General features: G+C 39.5%; 1 protein-coding gene across 1 annotated transcript in view; it reads left to right on the forward strand.

Annotated features, from left to right (window-relative positions):
• Window positions 1-8,271, forward strand: part of Tubgcp5 (tubulin gamma complex associated protein 5) — a 39,429-nt gene extending 31,158 nt beyond the window's left edge. Inside the window, exons 18-22 of the mRNA XM_021219736.2 lie at window positions 484-662; window positions 2,674-2,799; window positions 3,323-3,411; window positions 6,432-6,532; window positions 7,675-8,271. Coding sequence (XP_021075395.1) covers window positions 484-662; window positions 2,674-2,799; window positions 3,323-3,411; window positions 6,432-6,532; window positions 7,675-7,721 — 542 coding nt within the window. The 3' untranslated portion in view covers window positions 7,722-8,271. The remainder of the gene's footprint in view (window positions 1-483; window positions 663-2,673; window positions 2,800-3,322; window positions 3,412-6,431; window positions 6,533-7,674) is intronic.
• Window positions 8,272-9,781: the final 1,510 nt, after the last annotated feature.

Below are 9,781 nucleotides of genomic sequence, written 5' to 3' on the forward strand. Positions count from 1 at the left end.
CAGGGTTTCTCTGTATAGCCCTGGCTGTCCTGGAACTCACTTTGTAGACCAGGCTGGCCTCGAACTCAGAAATCCGCCTGCCTCTGCCTCCCGAGTGCCTGGCTAGGAATTGACTATTCTTATGTCATGCAAAAAGTTTAGTGAAGGTCTGACAGGTTTTTTTCTAACTCAGTGGTGATAACAAGAATCTATTATTTATCTGTATTCCCTGTGTCTCCCCAGTGCTAGGATTAACAGATGTGTGTCATTATAACTGGTTTATTCAGTGCTGGGAAGTTAACCCAGAGCCTCAAGTATGCTAGGCAGTTACTAGAGCAACGGAGCTACAGCTTGGTATAACCTGGTATTTATCTTCCCAAGGCATGGAAATGCCCGTGTTAGGTACCCAGCCACACTGCTGCCTCATCGCTTATCTCTCGTAAGGGGGCAGTGGCTTTCAATCAGTTCCCTGTGTGCTCATTTTGTCCTTTCACTCATCTGTAGAACTGGGTAATGCTGCTGAAAGATCCCAAGCAAAGGAAGACATTCTACGTGATCAGGACACACCCTCCCAGTTTGGACCACCAAAAGAGTCATTAAGACAGCAGATTCATCGCATGTTTCTCTTAAGAGTGAAGCTCATGCACTTTGTGAATAGTTTACACAACTACATCATGACTAGGGTTGGTATTTGTCCGTCTATCTTCTCTGTTCTTTTGTCTTGTGTAGGTGGTAGTTCAAAGACAACATTTATCATGTATTTATAGCTAAACAAGAGTCACAGAATACTTTGAGATTATGGAAAAAAAGATAAATAATTTCAAAAAAAAACATATCAGTGAGAGATAATATAGTCTCTCTCCCAAAAGTCCTTAGCTCTTCAGTTAAAGGTGGGAGTTCATGAGTCTCTGTGCTAGAATGACAACAGGCTTGATCTTATGGAGGTACCCACAGCTGCTGTGTGCTTCCTGAGTGCGCGGTCCTGTCATTTCCATTAGACAGTTTGGCTCTGTCCTCCCTGATCACCTGGTCTCATAGTCTTTACCCCGCCTCTTCTGTGATGGTGCCTGCCTTAGTGGGGGTTGGGGGCTATAATGTAAATGCCCCATTTGTGTCTGAGCCTTCACACAAACCAGCATTGTGTCCAGGGACTAGTTCTTATCTACATCCATAAGAATGAGCACACCAAAGCTCCTCTTTAACTTGCCCAGCAGCCCACTAAATTTCATTACTGGTGATAGCTGTCTCTGGAAAATGGCATCAATATTTAATAATAGCCCAAATCCTTGGCAAGGGTGATATATAAGGAAGAGGTTCAACTGAATTATATACTTTTTTAAAAGAAGAGGTCGGCTAAGGAGACAACTCAGTGATTAAGGTGCTTACTGCATACACATGAGGACTGATATGCAGCTCTCCAGAACACAAAAACACCCAGCAAATGTGGTGGTAACCTGCTTGTAATTCCAGCCCAGGGAGGCAAAGAGACCTCCCTCAGTAAATAAAAGTGAAGACTGACATGCATACTTACTACACACAAGTCCATGTGACAAACGTTCTCCTGACAATCAGTTCCGATGCAGTTCTCAGATACGGCATTAGAGGACCACTCATTCAGTACAGAGCATTAGAGTACTAGAGTCAACAAAGTGTCTTTCATCATGCCCCAAGGCTTGTCAGCTCTAAACTCCTCTTGTTGGGATGCAGTGACTTTAAACCCAGTGTGAGAATGTGGCTGAGTTTTGCTGAGTACCTGATTACAGTACCAGCAGCCTTCACAAAGCCAGCTCAAAGCACTTAATTGTATGAAGGAATGAATAAGTGGGAGCTTCATTTTTTTACTTTTCTATTTAAAGTAAAGTTTCTCTTAGAGAAAGACCAATACTGTATTGTGTAAACGTATCAAAATTCATTGAAGTTGTTTGTATTGTAAAAATGGCACTTAGGTTATAACAAACATTTTATATTTTTCAGTGTTTTTTTGTTTGGTTTGGTTGTTGAACTCCCTTTCCTTTAAGAAATCTGTTCTAAGGGAAGGTATTCATTTTGTGTTCAAAATGACTATCCCAGAGTCTGGTTCTGTCATTGTCTAGGGCTCAGAAAAACAAGCTTTTAAGGAAAGGTACTAGGGGTTGTACATATACTATAGCTCAGTGGTAGAAATATTTGTTCAACAATGTATGAAACCTATGGTTATTAATAACTGAGTTTGAGTTTGGGTACCCAGAACCCACATAAAAATCCACATGTGAAGCTGGTAGTGCATTCCTTTAATTCCAGCACTCTAGAGGCAGAGGCAGGCAGATCTCTTGTGAGTTCAAGGCCAACCTGGTCTATAAAGTGAGTTCTAGGACAGCCAGAACTACGCAGAGAAACCCTGTCTTAAAAATCAACATGTGAGCTGGGCGTGGTAGTGCACGCCTTTAATCCCAGCACTTGGGAGGCAGAGGCAGGCGGATTTCTTAGTTCGAGGCCAGCCTGGTCTACAAAGTGAGTTCCAGGACAGCCAGGGCTATACAGAGAAACCCTGTCTCAAAAAACCAAAAAAAAAAAAAAAAAAAAAAATCAACGTGTGGTTGCACAGACCTAGGGAAGGAGGCAGAAACAAGAGGATCCTAGGACTAGCGACCATGTGACCTGCACAAATAAATGGGTGCTAATTTAACTTCTTGTCTCTTTTTTTTCTCATTCAAGATTCTTCACAGTACAGGGCTGGAGTTTCAGCATCAAGTTGAGGAAGCCAAAGATTTAGATCAGTTGATTAAAATTCACTACAGGTATTTGTCAACCATCCATGATCGATGTCTGCTGAGAGAAAAGGTACGTAAAATACCATCTCAGGTATAACAGTGGGGAGGAAAGGAATCTAGGCATGTGGCAATGTCTTTCCACTGTGGAATGTTTAATTCTAAAACTACTGTCATGCACAATCTTATTTTTAGGAAAAACTAGGTTGGATGGGATTATAAATGTGTGCCCCACTACCAGCAATTACATTTAAGAAAAATAGAAGTATACAGAACTGGAAAAAGTCTTCAGTTAGGCAATGAAAGTGTACTAATTCATTATGAATATGTGGAACTGAATAGTTTTGCAACCGTTGGGACTTCTGCCTCCGGTGCACTGATGAATCTAAAGTCATTTAAGAATGAAAGTCTGCCATCCTGGAATGCAGATTTACATCCCATGTGGGCTTGGTTCAGAACCTCACACCTTCCTTATACATAAAGATAGTCATTGGAATGTTGTACTCTTCTCGTGACTTAAGTTAGGCAAAAGTATTGGTGTCATTGTTCCATAGATACAAAGCCCATCGTGTTTTATCTCAAACATTGATCTTTAGGTCAGCTTCGTGAAAGAGGCCATCATGAAAGTGTTGAACTTGGCGCTCATGTTTGCAGAAGGTTGGCAGGCAGGCCTAGGGGCTTGGCAGTAAGTATGTGCTATGTGAGAACCTGTATTGTGACCATTTCTAACTAGCTTCATTTCAGGAGTCTTTCCACCCCCAATCTGATAATGGTTCACATAACACTGTGACTATGAATTTAAAAGTGTAGTTCATTGGCTTACCTACTCTGCATAAGACCTGGAGTTCAATTCTGTGTACCAGCAGTACATAGAATTTAGTTAAACTCGATAGCATCAGGAAAGTCAGTTTTCTTATAAGGCACAAGCAGTTTAAAAAAACTAAGGCCTTTCAGTTAAAATAAGCAAACATTTGGGCTGGAGGGATGGCTCAGCGGTTAAAGCACTGGCTGCCCTTCCCAAGGTCCTGAGTTCAATTCCCAGCAACCATATGAGATGGCTCACAACCATCTCATAATGAAATCTGATGCCCCTTTTGGTATGCAGGTATACATGCAGATATACATTAAATAAAACTTTAAAAAAAATAAGCAAACATTCTTAGATTATTTGCATGACTCAATTTCTTATTGTATGTACATTCAAACATGGAGAAGTCTAAAGGGCAGCGTATAACGCCCTTGTGACTCACCTCCTCAGCAGTTTCTGAGGAGGACCAACTCTGGACCATAAGCCCCACCACCTCACACCTGCTGAAACATTTAGAGTAAATGATGGGTATCATGCTGGGTTACTTTCCAAATTTCTATATTTGCAAGCTCTAAAAGATGATGTGTATGTTATTTTTTCACTTGTGTCATTTAGAAAGGCAAACGACTTAAAGTCAATAAACAGAAAAGAGCCAGTCTACAGGAACATCTCCAGTTTTTGTTGTTGTTGTTGTTTGTTTGTTTGTGTGTTTGTGTTTGTGCTAGAGTTTGAACTCAGTACCTTACTCACGTGTGCTATGTAAATGCTTTACTGGACTACACTACCAGCCCGGCTATCTTCTATGTCAATTTGAATATATAGTTCATTGCTTAGCCTCGGTCTCCTTTATAAAATACATGCAATGATAATTTGCTGAAATAAAGCTTCATGTCTTGTGGCTTAGAGGTTTTCTTGTGTGCTTGTATGAGGAGTATACTCACACAAATTTGTGAGGATGCATGTCCCTTTGCACATGGAGGCCAGAAGAGGGGTCTGGGTATCTTCTCTATCATTCTCCACAGACTCCTCTGAGACAGAATCTTTCCCTGAACCTGGGACTTAATTTTCTCAGCCAGATTGGAAGCCAGTAAACCCCAGCAAGCCTTTTGTCTCCTCCCTCCTCAAACTGTGGTTTCAGGCATATGAGAGGTTATTGTGTAGATGCTGGGATCCAAATTCTCGACCTCACAGCTGCACAGCAAACACTGTTAACCACTTAGCTACCTCTCCAACCCTTGAGCAGGATTTATAACAGTCTGTTTAGTCCATGTTAATCAAGAGGACAAAAGTTCACCTCAGAGCTGCTGTCATGTAGAACCTTAAACTGGAGCCTTTTGACAGGGAGGACATTCCTAAGTGAAGGTTTAAAAACACTAGTGTGGGCTGGTGAGGTGACTCAGCACATAAAGGCATTTGCCACGCAAGCTTGACAGCCTGAATTCAAGCCTCAAAACCCACAGAAAGGTGGAGAAAGAACTCATTTCGTAAAGCTATCCGCTGACATCATCATGCATGTAGTGGCACACACATTGGCACACACATAAACACACACATTACTCACAGACATGCACAATAATAGTAAATACAAAAAAAACAAAAAACAAAAAAAAAAAAACAGGCTAGGAGTGTAGCTCTGTGGTGAAGCACTTCCCTAGAATGGCCCATGTCCTGAGTTCTATTCCCCACAACATAAAACAAGAAAATAGACACCTCCCTGACTATATGTCCCCTCAAAGTACACACAGCTACCTTAATCTCTAACACCTAGGTGAGGGATCACTAATCCAGATGCTCTACTGGATTCATTTCAGTAACGTTTTCATTTCTCCAACAAATTGTCAGCAAAAAGCAGGGATGAGGACGTTAAGCCTTTCAGAGCTGGTATGGGGGCATAAATAAATGTTTGCCTGTTTAGAAAGGGGAGGCTGTAGGGTCAGGCGTTAAAGGCTCTGTGCACAGCAATATTTATGAAAGGTTTGTGTTTTATGAAATTTGCCTCTAAGTAATTACTGTGGTAAGGCTGAGGAGGGCTTGTTGGCTTTAGGGAGATAACTGCCAGAGATGGTTGATGAGCTGCGAACACACACACACACACCCCAGAAAGGAAACTGACAGCAAAGTAATAAATACACCAGAGACAAACTTGGTAAGCCCATGGGTACACACAGGTTATTAAAAGGAATATGGATGATAGGTCACTTAGAAGACCAAGAATAACCAAAATATATCAGCTGTGCCAGCAAAAGGGTCATAAGGATTGGGTGACAATTCATCAAAGCATCATCCCATTCCAGGATCCCTCTTGAGGACCTGCCTCCAGGTTGACAGTCTCGTCTCTGTCCCTCCTCTGGGCAGGGTCTCCTCCACTAGCACTTACTACCTTCTGTAAAGGTGGGGAGCTTTCTAGTTTCCACTTCCCACCATGTGATTTTATTTACTTCATGAGTTCCTGGCATTCCCCTCTCGGTAAGCTGTGTGTAGGGGGTGATATCAAGGAATGTGTCAATTTGGAGGAACCCCCCCTATACAACATGAACATATTATGAAGTGTTTTCCTGTGTCTGTTTTGGATCTCTGAGTTTGAGGCCGGCTTGGTCTACAGAGCGAGTTTCAGGACAACCAGGGCTACATAGAGAAACTTTTGTCTTACAAGGAGAAAGAAAGGTAGGATATGCATCTAGCTAGCTACTTGGGAGCCTAGGCACATTAATTTCCTGTCAATCCTAGCCAATATGAGACTCTGTCTATGAAAAATAATACAAATTAATGTAAAGCAGTATTTCCTATTTTATGATCATTAGTTAGCCTGTAGGATTTTAGAAATTATTCCAACGAGAATTTTATAGCCTGCCTATTACTAGTTCCTTAATATACGTGAACTTTGCTTTCTTTCTTAGAATGGAATCTATAGAGAAAATGGAATCAGACTTTAAAAACTGCCACATGTTTCTGGTAACCATCTTAAATAAAGCTGTCTGTAGAGGATCTTTTCCCCACTGTGAGTACATCCTCTTACGTTGTCACTGCCTTCCAATTTCATTGTACCTAAATCTATGTGTATATTAGTAACAATATTTGTTACTAATCACATGGTGAATTGGGATTTTTCCATTTCAAAACTGGGAAATACTTAGTAATGATTTGAATTGGTTCTGCAGAATTATGATGGGATGGGTAAATAGCGTATGGGTATCACTAAAACTAAAGATCTCCTTAGTCGTGTGCCTTTTATTCCAGTGGATTTCTAAAACTGAGATGTAGCAGCTCGGAGAGTTGATCTCTCACTCTTGACTATCATATGAATCCTTTGTAACTATTACTTTCTAAATGACATTTTTTAGCAAATTCAGAACTTCTACAACTGCCTCTCATAAAGAAATGTGGATTTTTACAGTTCAGAACATAGGGTATGAAGGAGATAAGAAATTTGTGGAGTGAATTATTGGGGAGTTTTTAGTATGTTGAGATAGACTAAGTGGTATCTCTGCCCATCCCTCCTTTTTTTGGTAAAGAATGTCAAATATAATGTCAAGCCAGGAGATGGTGGTGATTCACACCTTTAATCCCAGCACTCATGAGGGAGAGGCAGGCTATAAGTTTGAGACCAGCCTGGTCTACAGAGCGAGTTCCAGGACAGCCAGGACTACACGGAGAAAGTCTGTCTCAAAAAACAAATAATAATAACAATAGTGTTCATCTCTCCATTTGTGTACTTTCTGACCGTTAGACACTTATTTAAAATGGCCAAATGTGAGAAAGTATTGCAGTCTGTTTAAGCAACATTAAGTACCATTGGCGCATCTGTCTATGTTTACTGGGCCAGGTTATAGAAGCAGATNCCATCTCTAGATTAGAATATGGCACTGAATTGTAAGCTAACCCAGAATTTATACCATGTAGAATAAATACTGTGTTCAATGAAAAGCTTTTTTTAAGATTAAAAGATCTAAGATAAAAATGTCATCAACCTTTTCCATTCATATTAACAAATGTTGTCTTTATTATATATTAAAACACTGGTATTTTAATTTTTAAAAAATAACTTTAAATACTTTTAAGTTTTAAATTCACTGCAGACTTATTCAAGCATTTAAACATATTTAGAACTAATTTTTAACCTCTTTTTTTTTCTTCCCACAGTGGAATCTCTTGCATTGTCGCTCATGGCTGGCATGGAGCAAAGTTAAATATCTCTAATTTAATAAGAACCTTAGACTTCAGCATCATCCATGTACATATTCACTGTTTGCAGCTGAGAAATAAGAATCTTTTTATTTTTATTTATTTTTATTGTTAAACCTGTCTAGACAAATGGATTGTAGGTATTTTTCTGAAGATTATTATCGAATATGTAGTTATGTATATAATATTATATATCTAATTGTAAAATATAAAGGGGTTGTATTAAAAATAGACTACTAATATTTCTTCAAAAGATTGACTTATTTTAATGTATATGAGTATTTTGCCTGCTTGTATATATGTGCATACCCGGTGCTCAGAAGCAATAAAAGAACATCAGATACCCTGTAAGTTTTACATTTCCTCTTACCTAAAAGTTGTCTTAGATTTGACTATCCTGGAAGTATTTTTATGTGCATAGAAAATCCCAAAAGAAAAATAACAACCAATATCAGTATATAAACTACTTTACTTAAGGCCAGCTGTTATATATCGATTTTTGGCATTTATTAGCTAACCAGTAATATCTCAAATAAAAGTATGTACATCATCCCATTTTTCCACATATTTCATGTGTATTTCTTAGTGGGCACTGCATGAGAACAGATGGATGATGGTATAAGCAGATCAATACGGTAAAGATATAGCAGAACTTTGGCCAGCTGGGTCAAACAGGTAGCCTTCATTCAACTATAACACAACATATATTCTTAAGCATATATAATACATTCACTGAGATAATGTGTCTGTTATGTATGTGCATGAAATATACTTAACCTGTTGTTTAATTTATTTTTGGTTCAGTTTGGGTTCTTGGGTTTATTATTTGGTTGGTTGGTTGGTTGGTTGGTTGGTTGGTTGGTTGGTTGGTTGGTTTGTTAGTTGGTTAGTTGGTTGGTTGGTTGGTTGGTTTAACAGCCCTAGATGTCATAGACCTCGCTCTATAGACCAGGCAAGCTGACCTCAAATTCAGAGATCCTTCTGCCTCTGCCTCCAGAGTGCTAGGATTAAAGGCATGTGTCACCAGTCTATTTTTGTTTTCTTGAAACCGTCTCACTTTTTAGCCAAGGCTTGCACCAAACTTGGAATCTTCCTGCCACAGATTTTTGGGTTTTTTTTTTGTTTGTTTGTTTTGTTTTTTTCCTAAGTGCTGAAATTCCAGGCATGCACACACATTCCTGGCATACGGGTTTATTTGGCTTGTACTTCCACATCTCTGTTCCTTGGAGGAAGTCAGGATGGGAACTCAAGCAAGAACTTGGAGGTAGGAGCTGATGGAGGGTGCTGTTTACTGGCTTGCTCAGCCTTATTTCTTTCTTGCAGACCCCAGAACCACCAGCCAAGGAATGGCATCATCCACAATGGGCTGGATTGTGCCCCATCAGTTAGTAATTAGGAAAACTCCCTACAGGCTTGCCTGCAGCCTAATTTTAAGGAGTTGTTTTCTCAACTGAGGTTCCCTCCTCTCATAACTCCAGCTTGTGTGAAGTGACATAAAACTAGCCAGCACACTTATTCTTTTAGAAACAAAGCACATTAAAAAAAAAAAAAAAACCTCCACCAGGCATGGTGGCACACGCCTTTAATCCCAGCACTCGGGAGGCAGAGGCAGGCAGATTTCTGAGTTCGAGGCCAGCCTGGTCTACAGAGTGAGTNCCAGGATAGCCAGGGCTATACAGAGAAACCCTGTCTCAAAAAAAAAAAAAAAAAAAAAAAAAAGAAAAGAAAATTTAGTTCTTACAATACATATGTGAAATAGGGTTCTGAGTTCACTCTTCATATAAATAACCAAGATACTCCAGGATAACTTATTTAAAAGACTTCTTTCTCCATTGAATTTTTTTAAATCCACTAATCATAGATGTGCGAATTTATTTCTCTGCACTTACCTCTATTCTCTTTTCTTTTATATGTCTAGCCTTATTTCTTCCAAGATCAGACAAAATCAGGCACATTCAGGGTAGTATGGTGGAGACTTGGATGATGTTTTTAAATCTACATTTGAGTCATGTAGTTATTCATCTTTTACCTAGAATATTTTGTCTACTCTAGACCCTTTGCATTC

This window comes from Mus pahari, chromosome 1 (assembly GCF_900095145.1).
Source record: "Mus pahari chromosome 1, PAHARI_EIJ_v1.1, whole genome shotgun sequence".
Classification (NCBI taxonomy): domain Eukaryota; kingdom Metazoa; phylum Chordata; class Mammalia; order Rodentia; family Muridae; genus Mus; species Mus pahari.